The sequence below is a fragment of the Thunnus albacares genome, chromosome 22, assembly GCF_914725855.1.
Source record: "Thunnus albacares chromosome 22, fThuAlb1.1, whole genome shotgun sequence".
Taxonomy (NCBI): Eukaryota; Metazoa; Chordata; class Actinopteri; order Scombriformes; family Scombridae; genus Thunnus; species Thunnus albacares.
The window spans coordinates 22,800,509-22,827,254 of NC_058127.1; the positions used below are offsets into that span (position 1 = coordinate 22,800,509).

Below are 26,746 nucleotides of genomic sequence, written 5' to 3' on the forward strand. Positions count from 1 at the left end.
GGTGTGAGTGATTTGTCAGAATCATCCTTTACTTTTAAAGATACTTTTCTACACTAAATCACCCAATATTAGATAATATTTTTATTTAGCTCCTGAATATTTTAAATCTTATAAACATTGAGCTAAGGGTTCATATGAAGTGGATTGTAGACTCCAGTTAAGCAGTGTTCCTGATTCTGCAAGGCTTCCTAGAAGTATTTACTGTAACAAGACCATCTATTTGCAATGTCAGCCACATGTACATGTAAGTGGGGCACACAGTGAGTGGAGGTAACTGCTCAGTAATGGGTGGGCTGCACACCGATCAGCAGGTAGAAAGCTTGAAATTGCAATTGCAGCATCTCTCCCATACAGACAGATGGCAAAGTAAAGATAGCGACACTAGCATCTTGTCTGTCACCCTCAATCACACATATGCTACTGTATCTGAGGTCCCCAAAACTGTTTTTTTTTCTTTTAACTTTCTGTGACTTTGACAAGTTATTTCACAAAACCAAAGATTTTTTGAACGTGCTAAACTTGTGAAATCCCACTTTGTGCAGCTCGTCTTTGTTCCTCAAATTTGCCACCACGCTCTGCTGTCCTCTCAGCCGTCAAGGTGAAACACGGCCCTCGCACACAGAGAGAAAGAAAATATAATCTATAGAAATAACTTGAGCATTGCCATGGAAACTAGTTGTTCCAGCACTGGTACTGAAATAAGAAGTTAGGAGAAAGGTTGAAGAATTGCTAAGTTTTTTTTCCCTTTACAGCTCTCACATTTTGCTTCATTTCAAGGCCTGTTTCTCTGAAGTGTGTTGTATATATGCTGATATGTTTAGTGGCTTTGTTAACTCAATGCATCACCCTTTGTAACAAAGCCTTTGCCATTCTCTGAGTGAAAATGTATGGTTGTATAAATGACAAGATTTGGGGGGCTCAGGGTTTGGGGTGCTTGAGCGTTGCTGAGCTGTATAAAGGCCACGGGGGAATTTTAACAGTCCACAACCTTCCCTTACACTTCCCCATCATTTTTGAACTGCTTGATCCAACACCTCTCCCACTGAGTCACTCTGATTTACCTCATCAAATGAACAAAGAGCCAGAGTCATGATTTTATGCTGGTGATGTTGGCATTTCTTTGGTCATGTTTTACTGTTACCCCCTCTTTTTCTTCCCCCAAGATGTGCCATAATCTAATTCCCCCTTGCCATGTTTTTCAATTGTTTTCTCAACTGTGACCCTAACACTTTTACAAGGCCGAAGAGAAAATTGTTCTGATTTAAAATGTAGTGTATAAATAGACTGTGTTAGACTGATATTCTGCCATGTTCTGCTAACATACTCCCAATATGTTTAATGCTTAACCTTGACCCTTCTGAATGACTGCAACTTTTTACACCCAATAATCCTTATTTAATCTGGGGTGTTCTTTTCACAGTGGGCTAAAAAGATTATATAACTGAAGCTTGACAACAAATTGTGGCTCATTAAGATGATTTTTTAACTGTGCACTTGTGTTGGTGGCTGTTTATGAAGACCGTCATTGCCCCATGTATATCTGTGGTGTTTGGGAGGGAAGTGGGCATCAGGGGACTCATGTAAGAAAGACAGCAGTAGTGTTTAATACTCTGTCTCTCAGTGTACTGTAGTGTGTACTGAGAGTTTGGGTTAGAAATTAGGGGCATCAGTTTCCTGCAGGGTTTGCATACAGATTAAGCTAATTAGAAATGAGCCATAGAAACCACCATGCCCAAAGGGGGGGAAATCGGATTGAGCCTATTTTTCATGAGAATTTGGGGGAAAAAAACACAATGAATAATTCAACTATATTTTTTAAAATCCTGATTATTTTTCACGCAATAAAGAAACAAAAGAGGAGAGGAGGTAAAGAAGGGAGGGGGGGAGATGTTTATCACTATCCGAGAACAATCTTACACAGCTTTCTTTTTGTAATTTTTTTTTTCATGCAAAAATCATGCGGCCAATTTGTTGATGTAAGTGACCTGAACCTCGTGGTTTGCTATCTTATTTAACCAATCACAGCAGAAACATCTGAGCGTTAGTGTAGTAAGCATAGGTAAGAATAGACAGTTAGCAGTGAAGGATAGGCTGTGTAGTACAATAGATGTTAAGTTGTTCAGTGTAATTTGTAGTCTACTTTTATCTTGTATTAGTGAATTAACATGTAGGTCTATGCAGTATAGGGAGATAGGTCAGAGCAGTCAGGAACAGGTGCAGGTTAGAGTATTTTCTTACATCTTGTATTTTATTCCAGTTGGCAGACAGTTAGTCAGCATTTTAATTTCTTAAATAGAACAGACTAACTAAACTTATATAACTAACCTCATGTGAAGTTGTAGTGCTGTTCTAATACTGGTGTTGCTGTATTCATTTGAACTGTTTTTCTTTTGTTGTTCTGGAGGAGGTCTCTCTCTCAGGTGGTCTCTAACACTCTTTTCCTCCGTTGTCTCTTTCTTGTCCTAGGAGGTGAATTAGTGTTGCCCATTATAACCGTGGACTCCCTAGACCCCCCATCCATCGCCACCCGCTACCCAGTAATCCCCCCGCCCCCCACCACCTACCGCCCCTTCCTCACCCTGCTCGAAACCACCAAAGAGTCCCTCCCCTTGCCCAACGGTCGGCCCCCATGCCCCCTGGACCAGGAGGACTGCGAGGAGACCATCGAGGTGTCGGCGTATGGCTCGGGGGAGATGCAAGAGTCTGATGACGAGGACTATTACAAAAACTCCCCCCTAGTCACCGACAGGACTGTCCTCCCTCCTCCCCCGGCCGTTGAGGGTGGCGTCCAGAACCCCCGAGACCGCCATTTCTCCCGCTTCCCCAACTCCCACCGCCCACCTCTCTCCTCCACCCCCACGGCCAACCCTGACCAGCTCAGCCCGCGCATCAAGCCAGCCGCCGGCGGCAGCAGTAGTAGCAGCAACAACATCCCTGCCGGGAAAATGAATACCCGGGACCAGGTGCTGCTGCCGCCGGCCCACCCCTCGTCAGACCCCGGCCACCGCCGAGTCCCCGGAATAACCTACCCCCCAAATTTCCCCCATGTTCCCACTCCAGACCCCACGTCTCCTGAGAGAGGTCTCCCAGGCGCCGTAGAGGTGCAGCAGTCCAGCAGCACCACGGGAATGGTAGTGGGCATCGTAGCAGCCGCCGCCCTCTGCATCCTCATCCTGCTCTACGCCATGTATAAGTATCGCAACCGTGACGAGGGCTCCTACCAGGTGGACCAGAGTCGCAACTACATCAGCAACTCAGCCACGCAGAGCAACGGAGCCCTGGTGAAGGAGAAACAGCCCACCACTGCCAAGACGGTCACCAAAAACAAGAAGAACAAAGACAAAGAGTACTACGTCTGAGGGAGCACCGCCGTGACACACAGAGACAGACAGCAGACACACTTAGAGAAGGAAAGAGACAAGAGAGAAAGAGAGAGAGAGGGAGGGAGAAGAGGCAGTATATGGAAAATGGTGAACATAACACAGAGGGTTATTTATTTAAAACTCAGTATTGTCAGGTGCATTGTCATGCATGTTACCAATTCCAGTCTAATCAGGGGGAGGCAGAAAAATAAGATGGCAAGGTGACATTGTGGTTCTTCACACCTTTCAGCATCGCTTTGATTGATTTGACTTCTTATTCAATGTTAACCATGGTGTGGATTTAAGGAAAGGCTATTACACCTCAGATCTCAACACATACTGTGCCAACAACTGCGTACCACATGCTGATAAAACAGTGATTTATGGGTTAGCATATGACAGGTTATTTAATATCTTGAGTACTGTAGGAAAGCACCAACATCAGTATTTGTGTCAGGGTCTGTAATTCAATCTGAGGCGAGCTTGTGGTGTAAGCCGTCACCTTAGATAGTATCAACATATTATTTTCCAACTAGGCTTGAATTAGCAACTTGACGTCCCTCTGTAAAATCAATATACTGCCAGCATACAGAAACACTGTGTCAAATCCACCTCTCCCACCACTGTAAGTGTTCCACATCTCTGATCTCATCAGATCTCTCTCTCTCTTCCTCTCATTGGCTCGTGCACTCTGTTTCTCTCCTTGTCTACGGTGCTCAGCAGCTGATGCAACGTTAACTCTGCCGTGTTTCAAGCATGTAGTATTCATTAACGAAAAAGAGATAAAAACTGTTTTTCTTTCCGTGGAGTTCAAAAAACAAAAAATATGACGATGATTGATGATCATAACAACGTTAAACGTAGCAACTATGTGAGATACCACCGCTCCAAACTAATGGAAGCTAACTTGTACGTTTAGCCACCAAAAACTTGTTGAGGCCAAAACCCCTTGGTCGTCCTTTGTTCCAGCAGATCTGTGTCATGTGTTTCTGGGGCTCAGAGGTGCCCCCTAGTGGGCCAGCAGAGAAACTGTGTCACGTCCTTACAGTTACTAATCACCGAAAAACAGAAAAAACCTCCAGCAAACAAGATGAACTCTGTTCTATATAATTATAAATATATGTATAGACGTTGCAGAAACCTATGGACCTAAATTGTGAGCGAGTGGAAAAGTTGCTGATACTGAAGGGCGAAGATGGACTTTAGGATTTTTGACGTCGGAACAGTTTCACCACCCAAATCCCCAGACCCCCCCACCCCCCTCTCATGAACAGTATGACTGATGCAATGCCTTGCTGCAAGACTCAGTCACTTTGGTTTGCTCTTTTCTTTTTTTATTTGATTCTTTTCTCCGGAGAAATGAGAGACATTTTAGGGAAATTCTGAATTCATTCTTGCTGGGGTCCCACTGTGGAGAGAGATACCTTGCAGCTGAAAAAGCAACTGTGTCTTTCGCCCCTCTCTAGCCTGACTGGACTGATGGCAGCCAATGGGCAAAGCAAACTTTGTGGGAAGAGCACACAAATATAGGTGAACGGCAGTTCCCTGGAAGATGAACAACAGAACTCTAGTATTCCAATTTTCTCGACTCTATTAAAAAAAGAAAATTGTACCATGAAAAGAAAAGAAAAATCCTGAAAAAAGTTTGTGAAATGTCTAAATATTTGACTCTCATCCCATTACTAAGAGAAATGTGTTTTCCCTACTATCATTCCTGTTTGGAGAAAAAAATGACTATGATTCTGGGAAACAAAAATTTCTATGTATTTTCTTTTGGTAATTGAGCAAATGTGATTTGGATTATGAACATGAAACCAGACATTCTCCTTTTCCAGGGGAGAAAAGTTCCTCTCCTTTTATTCCATCCTCAGTCTATTTTTTGTCCTGCATCTATTCCTTTTTTTCTGTATGGCAGATTGTCTGTCCTCATACCCTGTGGAGAAAGCAGGCTCTATCCATCCTTCATCTATTTTTTTTATTTGTTTTATATCTATTTCTGTCTATATGGCTAGAGACAAGATGGCAGCCATTTCATTTGACAGGCTCCATCGATTCACTCTCCTGCCACGTTTGTCTGGTTTCTCTCTTTCTCCATTCCAAGCATACTCCTCCCAGTATCTTCCTGTTCTTTCTAAATGTTATTGTAAAGTGTTCCAGTGAGATGACTCTAAATATGTGTACATTAACAGAGGGAATACACTTGGTTATATACTTCTTACTCCCTGTGTCGTGTCGTCTGTTTATCGTCTCCTTGTCTCTCAATCCAGTTTAATCTTACCTGGTGATGTGTGCAGAATATTTGGACAGTTGCTTCTAAAAACCTCAGCTTGATTTGAAAACAGTCATAGCTCCGTATCAGGATTATATTTAATGTACAACACTGATGGTTAAAGCCACCATGTGTAAAATTAGATCATTTCTGACTTTAGTGCCCCCCAGTGGTAGAATCTAAAAAAAAGATACTAACAGACAGCTGAGATAATTTCACAGAGAATCTCATTTTTCTTCAAATGAAATGTTAAAGTTACTACAAGGAACTTTTAACAGGTTATGAAACAGTCTCATGATATTCATGTATTCAAATATTCATGTTACTTACTAATCTACAAAATAATTTATAGAAAATTGATTAGGTCAGGGTATTTTCCACTGATTGGAAGAGTAAGAATCTTTTAAATTTTGCCGTGAAGAATGCAAGATTGGCTTATTACCCACTAGGCTCTCCACTTTGAAGGCAAGTTATCTTCTAAATTGTCTGATAGAATAAGCAATAGTTGTTCAGCCATTGAAGCACTGACTTTAGAAGACAAGTTTAGTTCAAACTTAGCTTTAACTACAAAACCTGTACTCTTAACTTACAGTATTTACCAACCACTTTTGAAATGAGTGCTGTGCAGTTTTAGATTTGTGGATGTATTCTTCCTTAGAGGTATATTGTAGCTACAGGGATTTTTTGTATCACTTACCCTAGCAGAGAGGTCTGGATCTGCTGATAATTCAGGGTATTGCTCAAGAACACTTCAGCATTGAAGAGCCGCTTTCACTGTGAGTTGAAACAAAGAAAAACAGTCAACCACCAGGCTAACCAAGCTCTTGTGATCACTTCCTGTAATTTAATCACCCCTGCAAGGCAGAGCTGCTGATTTTATTTAATCATGTGTTAATTTTGTGTTTCTCTTCACATACACAGATGTTATTCTATAGGTGTGATCCCACAGGTGTACCTATGTAGGCATACTCAAAAATATCTTTCTTGTTCATACATATCACACACATATTATTACCAGCATAACAGATTAGGAAAGCATTTTATGACAAACCTTTTGATGATTTTATGTTACCATACCCTCACAAAGTAACTGTACTATGCTTTTCATGAGAATCTTTAGTTTAAGAAATGTTGTCCACAGTTTAGGAAAATGCCACATTACCATCAGTTGAGTTTGAGTCCTCATGTACAGCCTTCTTCACACCTCTAAAGGAAATACTTTTCACATAGTGAAAGTTAAATCATCACAAGTAGCCAATCAGTTTGGTGAAGATGTTTAAAAACCGTGGTTAATGCATGCTAATGATCCAAACATTAAAGAGCAATCATGCCACTCAAGTGCAGTCCTCAACACCTCTCCAATCATGAACAACATGCAGAAGCAGCGTTTCTTCATGTTTAAGACTGTCTCAAAGACAGATTGAGATAAGTGCTCTAATGTAATTGTGACTTACTCATGCCAGTACAGTTTTAAAATTGATTCTTCTCTAAAGGAGACATAATTCAACCTTTTTTTAAACATCAAGATTGTGAGCCTCATATGACATAATATTTACCATTTACATCTACTGCCAAGATATAAACTACATTAATGAATTCATTAATAGGCTTATACATACTTATATTTGAAAGCCTTATCATTTTGAGTCTGCTAGTTGTCCATTGCACTGAGAACAGATGAGGAGAAGAGAAAAATGGTAAACAGTTAGAAATTGAGTTGTTTAAGGAGAACCTGTGGCAAACTAGATGTTTCTTTGTGAGCGATATTGGCTAATTTTACCTACTTTACATATATTACAGTAGCAATGACTTGCCATACAAATTTGCTGTTGCCTTAAAGCTGAATCTGAGCTGCTTTATATGACAAAGACCACATCAGCACATCAGTCCTGGGGCCTGGATCATAAAACAAGATTTGTGCATTAGCCAACTATAATCTGGGCTTCACTCAGTTTCCAGTATCATGAATCTGACTCACTTTTTTACCAGGGCACATCATCATGGTAATCTTCCACCAACTTGCACCGATTTTTTAAATCTCAACAGTGAGAAAGGAACACATATTGAACACTTGAGTGAAATGCAGAGACAACACACTGGACAATAGGTAGGCTATGAATCATGACATGAATGATAACAATCATGTCACTAGACAACCACTGAAATGCTGCGAAAACACAAATTCTTCAGTATTTCTTTAACAGAACAGTTATGGACATTCATTAGAGAGTTTGCCTTGCTAATATACACTGCAATCCACATGGGAAAGGGAAAGAACAGAACAGAGGAAAAAACACAAAATTTAATAAAAAAAAAGACAGTAGATGGGGAAATGAGGACAACATGAACTGTAAACTTCAAGACTTGTGGCTCTGTACTGAAATCTGATGAAGTAGATCACAAACTAACAGCCACTGATACCCTCTCACTCACAGTGCATAAGTTGCTCCCCACTTTTAGTTGGTTTTGTTTTTATTATTATATCTGAATTCCAGTCATAAAAATCATGTTAAAAATAATCATTGTAAGACCGATGGGTAACAATTTGATCAGAGGACAAACGATTAGAATCCTTCAACACCCAACACTGTAAGAATTCATCATCCTGCTGTCAACACCATCTGACCCAGACTTGACCCAGCTCGGATCATTAAGTCATCATGCCTAAATCATATTTATTATTGGCTCAACAATGTGTGTCCTGTCTTAACCTGTTCCTGAACAGATTCAATTCAGAGAATCACATTTATCAACACAAATAATAACATAATTATAGATGAATGGTAACTTTTACAAAAACTGCACAACTTTTATGCACAGTTAGAGTAGCAATGTCGGCTTCATGTGATATTGTATACTGTAGCCAAATTACTAGCATCTATGTCCATAGAACAAAAAGAGACAAGCACCTTAATAATATCCCTCTGCTGCATCAGAGGTATAACAGTGCAGTAGGAGCAGAACTTCTTATTCTACTGACACAGTATATTCTCCATATCCCCGGGTCTCAGCCGACCTCTCAACATGGAGACGAGCTGTCTTACTGATTGCTTACATAGGCAATATCTTTGCCTAATCTGCTCATCAGTGTGTCTCATAACAAAACAACAAACTAAGCATAACAAAGTGGCCTGTACCTTCTTGATTATTTGCAGTCAGCACACAACCAGAGCACAGTGGTTTACAAAGTCTGCATCCATGATGGGTTAATTAACCAAATGAATGCACATCCATACACACCACTGAAACACCTGATTCCAATTACAGATCAATTAAACAGCTTATTCCAACTGTCCGTCCACCTAAGTAGGAAACTATAGCGCTCCACCTGTCCACACTACACAGTGTAAACATTTTTGAATAATTACTGGCAAATCAAAATCAAAAGGAGGAATATTGTGAAGAAAAAACAGAAGTAAGGCTGAGCAGGGCTGGCAGGACTCAGTGGTTCCACAAGTTGCAGAGAGGCAGGATTCCAAAAAAATTAAGTGATCTTTACAGCTGGAGTGCAGGACTTTTGTCTCCCCCTGCTGGCAGTGAGAGTAAAGGGGGGCGTTCAGCTATGATTGCCTGACATGGGCATGCAGCACGCTCTCATGTGCAACCTGAATGACAGGCACACAGAGAAGGCCAGTAAAAACGGATTTGTTTTGATGGCCCACTGGCCCACCAGGATTTGTCCCAGAACAGTATGCTCGACAGCCAGTACACCACTGGCCATAACCCACTGTTACGGCTGTAAAACGGTGGATAAATTGTTTTGAGCATCACACAACCCCCATAAAATGACTTGTTTCACTATCAGAATTTGATCCATTCGGTTGTATAACATTTGGAAAGTCTAGAGGAGCCACACAATTAACAGCCAAATGGTCAACGTGGGAACATCACCCCCAACATGAGATTTAAAAACTCTGTGAAATACAGATTTATCTGGTGTTGATAGGCTTAATCAGCAATGTGTGAACTCGTTTGACACGGGCTTGAATGTAACGGACGTTTATTTATATGTAAAAGTTCCACACTGCAGGTTTAATATAGCAAAAAAACATGTAGCAAAATTAACTACAAAAACCTGCCAAATCAATTAGCACCACAGCCTGTGTTAGATTGCTCATCTCTCACTGCAGCTTTGGCTGTCTAAACCCTCCATATGTGCACTTTTGTTCCCTCAGCTCTCAGTACCTGATCCGATGCTGCTTCAGTCTGTTTATTTGGGAAAAAAACGAGTTTAAAAAGGTAAGGAACACACACTAGTGAGCAGCTAGTCTCAGTCTGGATGTTTGCTTGGCTAAGTGAGTGAACACCATGGCATGAGAGTAGAGTTAGTGTTTGGTGGTTCATCTGCTCTGATGGAAGCAGAGAGGCTTATTACATTGCATGTAACAGGTTATATTCTAAAGAGGAAAACACACATGCTGCAGAGGTAGTAGGCCTGTTGCTGAGATGGCCTGGACCAGCTTGTTCTAGGTGTCAAGGGAAACAGTACTGGCAGTTTTATTGCCAAAAATGTAAATTGGGCAGCACAAATGAAAATATTATTATCATTACAGAGTAAATGTAAATGTATGCTTAAAAGATGGTATTGCATTAGTTAAGTCAAAGCACTAAAGCTACATTTGCAGCTAATTAGCACAAATGAGCCCTTAAATACTTCTTCAAACAGCAAGAGTTGTGTTGCATGTTATTCCTTCCTAGCAATGGCTGAAGCCAGATAATATGGATGATAAATTGGCCATAGTTCATTGCAATATGGGCTTATGTTGGCCAGTAAGTAACAAAAAGTTGCAGTACAGATATGCCAAGTTTGAGGTCATTTAGAAACGGTGTCTAAATTGCATAAGTTTGGACATCAGATACACTGGTCATTTTATTTTTCAACTACAAAATGTCCCGCTCAGTACATATTCTGGCCACAATTCTTTGAAAAACTGATATAAGGACTCCTCATGAAAAATGTTAGTTTGCTATGTCTTTATGTTAAAACATGTAACATCTATGCTAGCAGCTCTGTGATACTGTACTTAGGCATAGCAGTGCCAAAGTACAGTGCTAGGCTGCGGTCTATCGTCTTTTCCTAACCACTTTTCCTTGACCTTGATGGAAAACATCACAAGATCAAGGAAAGACGTGAAGGAGAATTCAAAAGGACTTAGGAAAAGACAACCACAGTGCTAAGAGAATCCATCTGCACTTACACTAAGCTACATAATTATGCAACATGTTATTGACGTGGGTCTGCTGTGGTGAAACTACCATGTTCTGAAGATTACTACAAAAAGCGCATCTTAGATACTTCACCCCATGCATTTTTACTGTGTTGTTTCATGCAGGCTATATAAACATGGACAACACGGTGAAAAATATTACTTCATTACCAAGGTTGGAATTGGATTAAAAAGAGGAAAATAAGCTGCCAGTCACAAAACTGAAACAAAATTGTCAGATTGAGAATGCTCGTTCACACTCACCCTCCTGAATCCCAATTATTTTATGAAAATAAATGTTAAATGTATGCAAGATAGGCAGAACATGTTAGGCCAAAAAATATAACAGTTATAATTGACACACAGGGTAGTATAAACTAATTGAACCTCTTACTATGAAAAATTCTTATTCTTGCTTTAAATAACACTTGGCAACTTCTGGTTGCTCTGACTCTCAGCAAACAAGTACAACAGCCATGACAGGCCACTAGTCCATAGCTGTCCATCATTCATCCTCAACTGGAAGGACACTTTGGTCTCCTTCAGTCAAGCTGTGCACAGGGCATCAATATTTTACCATAAACTGTATGAAAATAATGGACGTAGCCACTGTGACGTCACCCATTGGTTTGTGGACTCCTGTTCTGAAGCCTCAAGTTTGGCATTTTGACCGTCACCATCTTGGTTTTTTGGAGCCAGAAGTTATGAGAAGTAACCATATTTGGATGAGAACATGGAGCTGGGGAGGAGCTCCTCAGGGTCCAACTACAGCACCTCACACAACATCATGGTAGTGACTTGTCAATCACAAGGTAGCCACGCCCTAAAGCATACCTGCTTTACCGTCTATTTCTACTCTAAAAAAAAAAAAAAAAGGGCGGGACCATAATTTACAAAATGAACATCATGCTGTATTGAAGAAGACTTGAAACTATCAATTGCAACCATAAACTCATTAGGAAATTATTTACTGAGGTAATAAATCAAGTGACAAGTTGGGTCATTTTCTCAGACTTCTAAACAAACGGATGTCTTTTTGGAGCCAGTGGAGGCGGCCCCTGCTGGCCATTAGAGAGAATGCAGATTTAAGGCACTTCCGCATTGGCTTCACTTTTCGGACCTGTAACTACCTGCTTATAGTTTACTTTAGGATTTAAGCAGCTCAATGATACTTTGTGCCGTGCTGGCACAATGAAGAGGTCACAACAGGCACCTAATTGATTTTTTAATTAATACGTTTAAAATGCATTGTAGCAAAAGTTAAACAAATATCAAAAGTAGACATGCACAGTAGTCTATCAAAAGCGTACTGGTAAGTGACAACACACTGTTGTGTCATTCATATAGTCATGCTATTTCTAACACTTGATAGTGCAGCAAGAGGAAGAAATAGCTAGACATTGCTAGCATTGATAGGACATAGCTAGCAATGGCTCAAAAAGTGTTGTGTTTTTGCATTGCATTCTGGTCTACTGTTATCTACCTTTTTTCCAATGAATTTCCCCATGCATGGTGTTGAATATATTGCTGCAAAACAGAATCCCTGACACCAAAACCTGGAAATATCAACTTCAGAGTGGAGACTTCCAGTGAATATCCATCAGACCCTCATCTTCTGATAACAAAAGTCTTATAAGCAATTACAACAAATCGCTGGTATTGTTTAAAACCAGTTTAAACACCATTTCTATGCCCCCTTTCCACCAAGGATAAAAATATTTTATGGGCAGAAATATGTGTCACTAGAAACTGAATTTGAATCATTTACATTTGAATTTGAACTGCTCAACTTAAATAATTGCATTTTTAAAAAAAAAACCTGAAACTGAATAACATAATTTTAAATTGAATTTATTGGTTTGGAACTGACTGCTCTTCCTCAATGACCGGATGTGTGATTCAGTAAACTGAAGTTAAACTGTGAGAACTGAATTTGAATTGTGAGAACTGAATGTGGAAGTACAGTATATAGAGAGTTGAATTTTCAGTGAGGATCAAATGCAGTTTCAAAGCAACTGAATCCAACTTCATAATATTACATTCAGTTTCAAAACTGAAAAAATAAATAAATTACTAAAACTTCAGTTTCTAGTGACACATATTTCTGCCCATAACATTTCATCTACTATCAGGTTTAACACATACTCAGAGAAACAGTATCAAATCACACGCTCTGTTTGTGAATCTGGAGCAGAGGTTAGTAAAGGTAAGAGAGGAAAGAAGAACGAGACGCCTCTACTCCATTTTGTATGGTGTTTCGTTACTATTTCATCATCTATTCTTCAATCCAACTGTGACATGTGCCCCATGGCCACCTTTGCCGTTTACTCACCAATCCTCAAAATATGATACACACATGCATGGACCACACTACAATAGGACATGTGTTAAACTTGGTGATCTCCTCACCCTCTGCTCTGCTCCTCCCACAGAGAGAGCATTGTTTTTTCCCCGCTCTGCTCGACACTCATCAAATTAAAGATGAAAAAAAGACAAAAAACAAAGCTGTGGCATCATTTCCCCGCCGGCTGAAAGCGCTGCAGTAAACTTGGCTTTCACAAGAAATATGACATCACTGGTTAGATAGACAATCAGCCATGACACCATGTCCGCAGCCGCCCCTGCCATGCAAATTATCGGCGTTGTGCTTGGGTGTGTATCTGTACACATGTGGGTGCATGTGAGCATTAGAGAGGCAATGCAACTTCAGATTCAATTTGTTTATTTGCCTCTCTGAGTAAAAGCTCAAATGGGCTGTGTGTGTGCGTGTGTGTGTTTGTGGTCTGTCATATGCTACTTTTGGGGACAAATTTCAGACTTAGGACCAGTGAACTAGGGACAGCTTGTCCAAATGGCAACAAAAGCCGTATCCCCAATAGGGAAAAAGCTGATTTTTGGGTCAGTGGTTAAAGTTAGGGTGAGGTTAAGGTTAGGGTAAGGGTTAGGGTTAGGCAAGTAATGGTTATGGTTAGGGTAAGTCTCTAGGAAATGCATGTAAGTCTATGTAATGTCCCCAAAAGTAACCATGATCTGATATGTGTGTGTGTGTTGTTTGATGTTTAATCATGTGTGTGATCATGCACCCCAAGGCAGCGTTTATGACAGAGGGGGGCTCCCGCAGGGATAGACTTTGTTTGAAGTCCCCGAAGAAAACCAGGCAGGTAATATTCACATTCTGTCACCTGGCTTAGTATGCAAGAACCTGGAAAAACATGTTAAAAGCAACTCCAGAGACAACTGCAGAGTATACAATGAACACTGCTGCTGTAGTTCTAAGAATACGACCCTAAAACATATCAAGACAAAGTTAACTAGATAGCAGATATTATATGTGGAGTAAGGTTTTAATGAGTTGATCCCCTTTTTGTCAGTATCTTGTGCACATGTTGGAAGACACACATTGCAAATGCACAAGCATGCAGTGACACCACAAATTCTGAAAATAATTCTGAAAAATACTTTCATACAATTCCACTAATCAGCAGGTGATGGCGATAATGGCCAAAGAAACAGCAGCAAAAGGCAGGGTAAAAGAAGACTGCTTGCTAGGAAATATGGATGTAAAATCATGGATTTATAAAGAGAACTGGATACAGGAAGAGAGCCGGGTTTTGAAGCAAATTTGACATAGCAGCCAAACCGTGTAATTACAATGTCATGTGATGCACACTGGCACAAAAAAACTTTTTCCCATAGACTTACATTGTGAAAGAGACGTCTGTAAATCCAACGATTTACAGACATGACTTGTCTAACTATCAGAATTTGATCCATTTGGTCCGATCACATTTCAAAAGCCTAGAAGAGCTGCACAATTGAAGTGTTTAATCTCCATTCAAGTTAGCCGAAGGGCTAAACCGGAAGAAGTTGACTCGGCCGGTGAAAGTCACTACTGCGCTTGCTCTATGGGCCGCACAGATGCGTAAGCAAAGCGGAAGTTGTTGAACTTTTTTGGCTTCATGCGCCACTGAGCAACTTCCATAGAAATGAACGGGGCCCCGCCTCCGACACTGCATCCAGTTCTCTTTATACATCCATGTATAAATAAGCAGATTTTTATGAAGGAAATGCATTCAACATATTTTTAGGCCACACAATAGATTCTGCTAAGAAACGTTACCTGTGTTTATTTACAAGAAAACAGAGTGCCAACCTATAATGTAGCTAACATTAGCCACACAAGCTAATGTTTCTAGTTCATGCAACATAACAATTAACTCTGTACCTCACCCATGTCAGTTACTATTCAGTGGAGATGTAGGCATTTGCAAATTTAAGATAGCATAACTTTATGTTCAAAAAACCTAATGTCTAAAACACCCATAGTTAGCTAATATTAAGTACTTTTAGGCAAAATTTGCAGTTACATTTAGCTAGCATCCATACCAATTATACCCACATGCATTGCATTCACTATGTCAGGGGAAAATACAGCTCCACTTCTCATGCCATTGCATAATTCTTCCAAGTAATACTGGGGGCCATAGCACCATGAACACATGTTATATGGAACAGTAAGCAAAGATATAATAAGGCCATGTTGTGAACTCAAATAACTTGCCTACTAAACTATCACAGACTAAGAACAAAGGTTTAATATGCTTCCAGCAAAAAAGACAGTGTCTGGATGTCTTGTAGTCTTTGGGAATTTTCTAAAAAATATTTGTTGCCGACATAAAACGTATAAACCTGCACCATATATGCATACAATATGTCCACCCATTCCATATCAAAAAACCTATCACTGAGAGTTGTCTGTTCACGCAGGTGTTTTCACTGTGGCTGATTATATACCTCTTCTCAGAACTGTTGGGCATGGTTACAGACCGCATGATTGACATCTTCTCTATTAGTTTCGTTACACTTCAGGGGACAGGATAATAGACTTCTCATGACAATCATTTGACATGTCACAGGTGTAACTAATAGCATTAATGATGACATGTAGGTGTGCTATATGTCATGCCAGTGATCCAGCACGCACAGTAACAGCTTTGTGACTGGAACTCCTAAATTGATATTATTAGTTACACCTATGCCTGAGTGATAAAATGATAGCGATATGTACCAGCAATATACACTTCATCAATAGCAATAAGAAAATTGTTCAATAGAATGTTCAATAGTTTCACTTAAATGCATTAAATGCAAAACGCCATGAAAACACATAACAAATAGTTCAGTTGAATGAACAAATCCCACGCGTGCTCCCTCCCTGGCTCATAATCAGCCTATCATATCCCTTGATAATGGAGCATGATAGGAGTGACACGCAAACAGCCAATCATTTAACACGCGTGTTTATTTCGGTTGCACCATCAACATGTAACACAGCGAAAGAAACAATGTGGAGTGAGAAAAAAAGTCAGGGACTAGCTAGTTAACTTAGAGTTAGCTAACTCCAGCACATTTACAATGATGTGGAAACTGAAATGTTGATTAATGTGCACTGTCCCTGGTAAATTAATTAAATAATTAATTAATTAATTAATTAATCAATAAAAAAGGGTATCTATGACTTCAAGACTTCATACCCGCCACACTCACCTTAACCCTGACTCCTACTATATTGTCCAAACAGCTCCTCAATTTGTATTAAATCCCTCCACAACACATCATATAATTACTCATTCATAGCAGGGTGTGTGTTGTGACTAAATGTTTACATCATCATGTGAGTGTACATCTCGCCCAGCAGGCCTTTCTAACATATGCTGGACAGTCAGCATGTGCAGCATCTACAGTGTGAATCCCAACACCCCCCTATATTCAGCAGCTCTCCCGGGGTGAGTGTCTGATCCGTGCTTCTCGCCAAGATGCTCAGTAGGTTGGAGTGGGGGTTTTGTCTGATGACACTCGCACTGATCTGGGATCTGCTCCACCACCGGGGGGTCCCTCTATGGTGCTGCACTGGGCAAAAGCCTCCAACTTGCCTCCTTCTCATTCTCCATGTATTTACTTCACTTTCTGTCTATCTCTCTCTCTCCCCTTTTCTCTGGTCTTCCTCTCACTGTTATTTTCCCTCACTCCCTTCTTCCCTCTTTCACTCTTCTCTTACTTTCTCTCTCTCTTCACAAGATGCGTCACGGTGTTTAGACTAATTGACAGCACCTCTTGGGCATGACACAAATAGAGCCTCAATTTACAAGTCAAATATGTATAAGGAGCGGTGCGTGAATGGAAGGGAGCCAGGCAGAGCTGCGAATGCAGCAGGAAGGGGATGAAGAGGGTGGGGGGGGTGTTGAATAAAATAACTGGATACAAGATGGTGAGCAAGGGCTGAAAATGGGGCATAGAGCGAGCTCCAGAAAAGTAAAGAAAGCCTTATACAGTGAGAACGTGTGTGTGTGTGTGTGTGTGTGTGTGTGTGTCGCTGCTCATTGAAGTTTGTCTTTTTGTCTGTCTGTGAGTGTGCTTGTGTCAGCGTGAACGCATGAGTGTCCATGCATGCATATGTGACTAAGCGTGTGCAGGCACAAGAGTGTATTTTTATACAGTAGGCGGTACGGGTTTGCCCATGCATGTGCGTGTAATATATAGGGGCACAAACATCAGTGTGTGTGCACGTGTGTGTATGAGAAAGTGGTTGTCACTGCATTGAAAAATCTAGACTGCGGGGCAGAGAGGAGGATGATGGATGAACAGGTAGGTGCCTCCAAACCTCCGCTGCTGGAATGAAGCCATACAAACACACCACACTTACCTATCAATCTGGCTGTCAGCAGATTACACCATCTGACACACATACAGTACACACTCGCAGAGAGAGAGAGAGAGAGAGTGTGTGTGTGTGTGTGTGTGTGTGCACGAAAGAGAGAGTGCGATCGGAGTGAGTGAAAGGGAGAGAGAGGTGAGGAACAAAAGATGGAGAGATGTCAGGGAGGGAGGAGACAAACGTGCAGCGAGATTGCAAAATCACTCAGCTTCTGTGAGGGTTTGTGTGTTGATGAGTGTGTGTACGTGCGCACCCTCCGCCATCCCTCCCCTACTATTTTTGCCCAGTTACCATGGCAACCATCATCCTTATGCTTGTGTGCATGTGTTTGGGAATTGAAAGTCAACGTCTAGGCTCGCAAAAACTGCATTGTCCACACCTCAAAGCTGAGCTCGCCCCATCAGCTCTGAGCACCGTGGTGACTGAACAAAGCTAAAACGACTCCCAAAAACACACTTCACCAATAATCCCCCTCCACACCCGACCCTGACCCCCACCGGCCTTAGATAATCATTCACAGTTTGAGATTATTCATGGCCTCAGTTATGTGGAACAAATTAAGGACACATAGAATGACTAGGTGCTCATTAAGGTCTATTCCAGATAGGCTTCCATTATAGAATGCTTTAATTAAACTGCCGTGGCATTGAAGCGGCATCCGGCTGACCTCACCGCCTCCAAAGACACTTCAGCTCTATCATGCAACCAGGATCCACTCATTACCACCGATGCACTCTCACTGGGCTAATGAGTGTGTGTGTGTGTGTGTGTGTGTGTGTGTGTGTGTGTGTGTGTGTGTGTGTGTGTACGGAGCTTTTTGGGAAGTGATTTAGCTTTATACCGCAGACCCGCCCGGCTGAGAAAGAAGATGTTAATGCACATTGTGTCCCAAACACTTTACATGTCATATTATATATATATATATTGTCATATACTTTACATGTTTTACATGTCCACACTGATACACAGAAAACAGAGTTTTTAAAATCTGCACTTCAGAAGGCGTTTTAAGAAATCTCTGTGTTACTGACTGTTTGTGTGTGGATGAGAGGCCAAACGAAGAGGAAAATGTTCGTTTTGCAAAATATCCATATTAGTGTGAGCAAGGCCATAGTTAAACACAGTGGTCCAACCTATCTGACGTTTTTTGCTGTGATTATTTTATGCACTGTGTTGTTTTGCTAGTGTCTTTGATAAACCAAATCTACCCAACAGTGACATTTCACCGCCAGTTGGACTAACTGGTGGCTGTCATAGTGGGAAGCCGCCTTATCACTGCTTTACTCATTTATACTTACTTATGCTTACTTTTAATTACTTTTCTACTTACTGCTTATTCTTATTTACATATGCTTTTTTGTTTACTTCTTTACTTGCTTAAACTGACAAATATATTTTCTCCACACCATTAAATTGTATGTACATGACGCAGGGTTTTTACCCAAAGTTTTTGTTGGATCTATATTGATTGGTTCTATAGCGTCAATGAGTGTCATTCAGCTATAGTTGTGGATAGTTCCTGGTGGGGCGGCGGTTTGATCATAAACATAAAAGCCAAAGCTGATAATTACTGGTAACAACTCAGTTTGGTGTGAAAATTAATATATGTATTGTGAAACTGTGCCACCTGCCAGAAAATTGACTGCACGATGCCCCTGTGTGTGTGTGTGTGTGTGTGTGTGTGTGTGTGTGTGTGTGTGTGTGTGTGTGTGTGTGTGTGTGTGTGTGTCTGTACGTTTCTGCATCTGATTGTGTTACTGTAGCTGTGCACAAATGCGAGTGTGTTAATGGGTTTGTGTGCATACACACTGTACAATAAGTGTAAGTGTGAACACCTGCAGTGTGTAAACGCATGTCTGAATGAGTGTGAGCACATTATATGCATCCATGTGAGACCAGTATATGGTTATGTATTTCTGGATGTGCTGTGTGTTGTCTGTGTGTGTGTGTATGTGTGTGTGTTTGTATGTGGGCATGAGAAGAACTCGTGTGTTTTCATGTACACTTTAGTATGTGTGCTCTTGTGACTAACCCACACACATCACTGAAGACACAGGAAGATGTAATGGCTTCAGCTAACATTTCAATATTTTCCAAGATGGCCACAATAAAAGAACACGAGTGAATAAAATGAAAATGTATCAGTAACATGAGCAGAAGGGAATGATGAAATCTAAAAGCTGAATAGGACTGGATAAGGCCACGTTCTGGCATGCCATATTGAATTACACCTTAAAATTGAGAAATATCACTGCTGCTCTGCTTTCTCAGTGTGCGATTGTTTATCAGAGCATTTCATATTGCTCACAAGTCTGAGTTAGAGGTCTGTTTGCAGCCAGGCAAGTGTCCTGTCTCACTATTTCATTGAAGGGGCTGTTGACCGTTGCAATTTACTGGCACAAAAATGAACTGATAGTTTCATCAGATGATATTCTCTGAGCATCAGTGAAATTAAAATGAGCCTGAATGATAACCATGACACAATTCATTTTGGAAGTCCAGTCGATGTAATTCTAGACTTTTTTTTTTTTTTTAACGTCTGCTTTGAAAAGCGCTTTATAGTTCTCACCTGAAAAACTGCATTTCTACTATCAAAGCTATGATTCAAAGGCACCTTAAAACAAGTTGCATCTTTTTTTTTGGTTTTTGCTATCATCCTGCAGGTTCTCCATACCCTATCAAAATGAAACCATAAAAGTGATTGACAATAATGAAAATGTAGCAGAACTAGAACTAGACCCATACATTAACCAGGCCAATATATCAGCTGAGATTAGCTTAATGCAGATACTGCATATATAAGCAGAGCTATGCTGATTTATGCCACAGTGACAATTACCATATTTGATTTTCTTACAAATCGGTATTTTCAGACGAGATCATTTCTAACTTACTGCTGTCTGTTAACTTACTGTCATCCAGCATTTAAAAACATGCACTTATGATATAAAGTATCAGTTATGTAAAGACAGAAAAATGGGGTTTCAAATAAAATCAACTACAAGTCTATTACTGAGCTGTTTTTTATGCAACTTAATAAAACCACACTGGAGTATTCAGTCAGTGCTTGCATATGTCTCTGTGGTTCCCCTGTTTGTGGGAGTTGGTTCACCAAAATGAAAAAGGGACATTTATATGGTTTTCTGTTTGATTCTGACAACAAACCTGGATCTAGTAATATTTTTTTATTTTCTGAAAGTCTTTAAGTGCCAATAAAGCGTTCTGAGTAAGGCTATATCATTTGAAATGTTCTGATGCTAATTGCCGATACCACATCTGCTTTTGTTTCTGCTACCAAAACAATACTCAAATATTCAATACTCAAAAAAGTAAGTCTGCAAAATAAAGGGTTTTAAGTGGATGCTTAAAATCATTAAAATTGGCAATGTATTCTATAAATGGCACTTACCATTGTTAAGAGAAAACATTATTTAGTAATAATAATAACTGATGCTTAGAAGCATTGCTTACATGATAATATGTTTAATGTTCAAATCCTATTGATACATTCATAAGTACAAGGATTTTTGTTAATTCAGTTTTTTTGTACCTTAATTCTGCATTTTACTAAACTTATTTAAATTACATTAATATTAAATAATTAGATTTTAATCATTTACATGTATATAATGTGGTTTCAGTTTACATCCAAGTACAGCCAAAGCTTAAGCATTACAAATGTAGTGACATTTTTAGAAAGGTGAATATATTCAGACATATTTATAGGTGACAGATAAAACTACAAGACGTCTTTTCCTTATAAACTCACTGTCAGTTTTATCAAATTGTCCAATAAATGTCAGAAAACGCCTCTATATACAACACCTCTTAGCGTAACAGTTCATAAACCATTAGTTGCTCAGATCTGTGTCTCACTGGATATGTTAATTGTAAAGGCTCATTATACATTCTGAATGTGTAACAAATCCATTCCCAGGATGAGGTCTGAGCCTCCCAGAACCCTCTCATGATGTTAGCTGACATTCAGATCAACGGCATTGTTCAAGTTTTCCAAATATGCCTTAGTCCAACCAAAGTGAAATTATTCTGCTCTGCATGGACATTTACCTTTATAAGCATAAACCCCTTTGTCTTTCATTTGGCCCCTGTCTGTCACATATGCAAATGAGCATAATGATAACATCACATAGGATCTCACTCTGAGTCTCTTGAGATCTAATTTACTCAAACATTTTATCATCACCCTCAGATGTAAACACTCAAGATTCACATGCTACAAAATATGAAGGCGTGTAAGCTGCTTCATAAAAATCTGCTTGGATTTCATCATCAACATCCTTCTAATTGCAAGTTCTTCCTGAATATATAATTGTCAAACTCCTCCACCTGGCTACTGCAAAATTATCACCAACGCGACAGAGAACCTTTATTAGAGCTATTAACAGAACAAACATAATTAAACTCAGAGGAATCTATTACTTCTACTTTTCAATCACTGTTACATAAAGTCAGCTATTGGATGCTAACATAGACACATAACACAGTTCCAAGCTTTAGTAGTTATTAACTGTCTAAAAAGCAATATCTCCAGTCTGCTGTCACATTGCACTCATCAGTTACAGTCTCAGAGTGAGACATGATGAAACAATAACTGTAAATGATAAATAATGACACGTACATCCTCAGTGAGAGGTAAAATGACTATGAAATCTTCATTACAATAATGGAAACCTTGGGAATGGCTGCTCGGAGAAATCTCCTTCCTGCATCAGCAGACTGCAGTGGATGCACAAATCACAAATGTCACTCCAAGCTGAAGTCAAAACTTGGCAGCCCTGGCTAATGTTAGCTACTTTAACTTAATTGTGCCAACAGGGCAGGTATCATTAATATGTAACATTAAACTTACAGAAATATTGCAATATTGCTCTCCGACTCAGTGTGAGCCAGGGAGAGCAGCAGGTGAGCCAACTGTCAATCACAGCTGTCAATCAACGCCCACACGGCACACATCAAAGCTACTATATGTCTTCAAATCTTATTAACGGAGCAATAATTTCCAAAATGACCCATCAGCACACTTATTAGAGGGCCTGAATTTAGAGAATTGAGACCATAATGACTTGTTGAAAAAAAAAAGAGTGACTTAGTATTTCTAGAAAGAAGTTGAGGCTTTTTAAATGAGAGTCAGTTAGAGCATCTAGCAGCCGTCAGTGGCACTTCAAGGTACTTCCACATTAGCTCCAGCCTCAAGCCATGGTAGTTGTTGACTGGCATCAACACAAACTCTGTGTAGCATACGGCTCCTAACACTACTAGTTAGTAAGGATTACAATTATTTTGGACTAGACTCAGAGGATACCAGATTCAAACAGGAGGCAGAAAAAAGCTATTTGCAATATTCAGTGACCACATACGACAAGGAGATATTAACTGGTACCTTGCATTTTTAAACATAAACTAAATTAAATGACCATGGGTTCACTATATGGTTCAACTCAACAAATTTACTTTAGTTTCAATTTAGCAACAAATTACTTCTTTTGTCACTTTTTCTTTGGTTTTGAACCACTGAGTTCTTTTCAACTACTTTTCTTTTTGACTGTGTGCACACTAATGTAATCTCAATTCTCAATATTTGGATCCAACATTGGGAAGGTAACAATATTAAAACAATACCTGGTTCAATATTATCACTTCACAACTCACTTCAACCTTACAATGGTTTGCTATTCACTGCACCAGCAATAACAAAATCACTGTAACAAAAGACACAATAATACACCATATCAATAATATGGATGCTCAGTCCACTCACATAAACCACTGATGGTTATGACTCATTCCTTCCACAGGCACAGGGAATATATTTGAAGAAGAATGAAGAAGGTAAGTGTCTTTTCCAAGTCAAGGAAAAAAAGGTAAAGTCAGAGTCTGGGGTTCAGAGTTGTGCAAGTGGTGCTGGGAGTTGAGTGTAAGAGTGGTGCAGCTTATGATGTTTACCGTGGCAGGAGAGAGGTAAGGTTGGCAGTTCTCAGCTCCGGGCTCTTCGATTCAGGGATCTTCAGTCCAACGTCTCGTCTGGTTTGGCTCGCCATCAACTTCAGATCAACTCAAAAAACCTGACCTGCAGTCATTGAATGTCTAATTAATCAATTGCCATTCTGATTTGCCAGGAATGGTTAATTCCTAAAACTACAACAAAATATATACATATAATGTAAATTGTACGATCAACACATTTTAAATTACCTTTACAGTAAATACATTTCTGAGTAAAATTAAGTGCGAAATTTACACACTATATTCTTATGTCTTCTGTTCTTTTTTTTTTTTTTATCAGATTCACTTTACCAATTAAATAAAATACCCGACAAAACATAATTTAATATGTTGCTTCGGTATTCAACAGTTCAGTAGCTTTATCGGCCACAGAAAACATTGAGCAATTAAACACTCTACATGTCACGTTTTCATATTTTTTCCAGTTGAGTTGTCAAACAGTTTTACTTTAGTTGAGCTCTACTGTCGGCTAATTGCACTGTTCAGCACTAAATGCTAATTTTGTTAGCTCTAGGACCATTCGCTTGAACTAACTAGCTTAGCCTAGCATCGTGTGGCGCAGCATTTTATTAATTACTTAAACTACGACTCACCAATTCGGGATTTCCTCTCTGTCACTCGGCAGGCTTCATTGACCCGGGCCTCTCTCACACACACGTCTACAAGCTTACAACAAAGTACAGGCTGTTACTGTTCTGCTTTGACAACATTATATGGTGTTTTTACTGTTTTATCTGAGTTAACTTACATTTTTACCATTTAGCCGTATATCCCCTTCACACAGCGTCACCCAGCGTCTGACTAGCGCATGCTGTCTAGCCGGCCAACGTTGCTGCGGACCTGCGTTCTGATTGGCTAAGGCACTTCCGTGTTGTTAACGCTTTGTGATCTGAGGCATGCACTGAATAGGATGTTGGGTTCACAACGTGTCAACACCTCAACCAGTGTCCAATCAGTTCACTGGAAAAAAAAGAACCACCATTCCCAAGAACCCGACATGGTCAGCAGTCCTGAATTACAATAAAGTGACAAGAAAAAAAGAGCAATATATATTTTTATAGGTCAGTGGAGACGTTTTATTGTTCCAGGCTTTCTATTTCCACTCTGGTTTTAAAAAAGAGCTTCTAACAAACGGAGAGATTGTTTACTAAACAATAATGATGATTTTAACTGCATTTTAATTGTGCAAAGTTTATTTTATCCCCAGAGTGACAGCTGACAGTGTGGTTGATTTTACACTCTGATTCCAGCACTGCAGCTCAGAATAACATGAGACAACTATGTGATGATAATTGGAAATAAAAACAAAAGATTGTCTTTTAATAGAAAAATAATCCACACACTGTTAATTGGCTCCCATGATTATAAATGCAACATTTGGGTCAGATAGACCTCATCAGTTATTAACTACTTTTCCTCTCTTTGCTTTGGTAGCAGAAACAGTCTGGCATTACTTTTAAGTCTTTTTATGTGACATATTCAGAATGGTTTCTTCATCATCCAACTAAATATCAAAAAATACTCACTCTATACTGAAGTCATATATAGTCATTCCTACATGTATTTTAAGCCTTAACCTACTTTTAATATGTGGAAATTATTTCTAGTGTTTCTACATCTTCTTATTCTGTAGTATGATTACAGGCTCGTTTATATTTCACTTTGTTGACTATGACTTTTTGATTTGAATTTTGATATGTCCAACACATCTAGTCTGATCTAATTATGTCATCTAATGAAGCTGGAAGTTGTTCAACCCTTTGCTGTTTTTAATAATTTTTGTCTGGCCAGTTGCTGAATAGACAGCGACAGACTAGAGTGAGAGCTCCATAATTTTAAATTAAGTCGTTATTTTGAGTTATTTAATTCATCATTCAAGTAACTTGGTGTTTATTTTATCTGTTCTTTGAACGAATTACTAATGTAGCCTACTCTGATTTTGTGTTGAACATAGGTCATGTCAGTGGTTAATATGGTTTTATAATGGATATAATAATCGATTGTTAACATGGCCGACTATCGATTAAAGAAATTGCTTAAAATTTGCATTCCTATAGCAAACAGTTGCTTATTCACACATTTTGCAGATATTGAGCTACATTATCATTTATATGGAGTCATGTTTCTGGCCACCAATATTTTTTCTGTCTCCACCAACTCCTGAGGGAAATATCTGGCTCCTTAACTGCTAAATGTTCCACTATGTTCACCAGCTAATAGCTAACTTTGTCTATTGAGTTTATCAGAGCTGTTTCACTGAAAAGAGCTGCCTGTTGTAGCTGAAAACTACACTAATGAGAGCAGTGAGAGTGAACCAAAGCAATAAAGTTGTAGACCGTAAAACTTAAAACAATGAGCTGAAAAATGCTACAATGCTCCTTAGAGTTGAGGGTATGAGTTGAAGAGTTCAGTGATAAATCTATGGGTTTATCACTATGACTAATATCTTTCATTGATCCATTGTTAATATGAAAATATTAGATTGTGATTGCCACTTTTTTTTTAAAAAAAAAAAAAAAAAAAAAAAGGTCAGACCAATTAAAATATAATGAAAATAAATATGTTTTGAACCTAGATTGGCCAAGAGGACTTAGTATAGTAACTGTTATAAAGGAAGAGAGAAGGATAAGCAAAAGATTTACAACCTACAACATTCTTTCTGACAGCTAGGGCAATGCTAGCTAGGGTGGATATAGAAAAACAATTTAACTCTACCTTGGATGTATGTATTATGATATTAAAACCCTCCCTTCTACCAATCCATTGAAGTCCATTTAACTGTTCTAAAGCTGGTTAAATGAGCGAGCTACCAATTAGAGTTGGGAAATAAGATTACATACACCATGACATTATAGAAATTTCACTTTAATATCCCTTGTTGCATGTGGCTGTTGAGGGCAGTGCTGCAAATCAGTGAGCACCTTTAAAAAAGGTGAAGTTTTCAGTGGAGTATTCCTTTAAAAATATAGCTTGGCCAAGCCAGACATTAGTAATGCTCAAACAAAGGATGGATCTGTGTCTCTGTTGCAATTTATAATTAAGATTTTAAAGTCACATTTTTAGAACAGGAATGCTGGTCATGGTGCATCTTTTAAGTACCACAAGTGCTTACACTGACACTAGCAGGCTTGCCAAATGCAAGCTGGGATAGGATCCACCTCCCTAAAAC

At 39.4% G+C, this 26,746-nt stretch overlaps 1 protein-coding gene and 1 long non-coding RNA gene across 11 annotated transcripts in view; one reads left to right on the forward strand and one right to left on the reverse strand.

Annotated features, from left to right (window-relative positions):
• The window catches only part of nrxn2b (neurexin 2b), a 714,140-nt gene extending 708,560 nt beyond the window's left edge, over window positions 1-5,580 (forward strand). For all 6 annotated transcript variants that reach the window (XM_044341047.1, XM_044341046.1, XM_044341049.1 and 3 more), the window contains one exon: window positions 2,467-5,580. In XM_044341047.1, coding sequence (XP_044196982.1) covers window positions 2,467-3,359 — 893 coding nt within the window. In that variant the 3' untranslated portion in view covers window positions 3,360-5,580. The remainder of the gene's footprint in view (window positions 1-2,466) is intronic.
• LOC122973484 overlaps window positions 1-24,452 on the reverse strand; it is a 29,686-nt gene extending 5,234 nt beyond the window's left edge. For 2 of the 5 annotated variants that reach the window (XR_006400034.1, XR_006400031.1), the window contains exons 1-4: window positions 24,326-24,452; window positions 24,171-24,243; window positions 23,518-23,641; window positions 6,329-6,405 (exon numbers count right to left, since the gene is read on the reverse strand). This is a non-coding gene — a long non-coding RNA (uncharacterized LOC122973484). The remainder of the gene's footprint in view (window positions 1-6,328; window positions 6,406-23,517; window positions 23,642-24,170; window positions 24,244-24,325) is intronic. The other 3 variants (XR_006400033.1, XR_006400032.1, XR_006400029.1) reach the window with 3 other exon arrangements.
• Window positions 24,453-26,746: the final 2,294 nt, after the last annotated feature.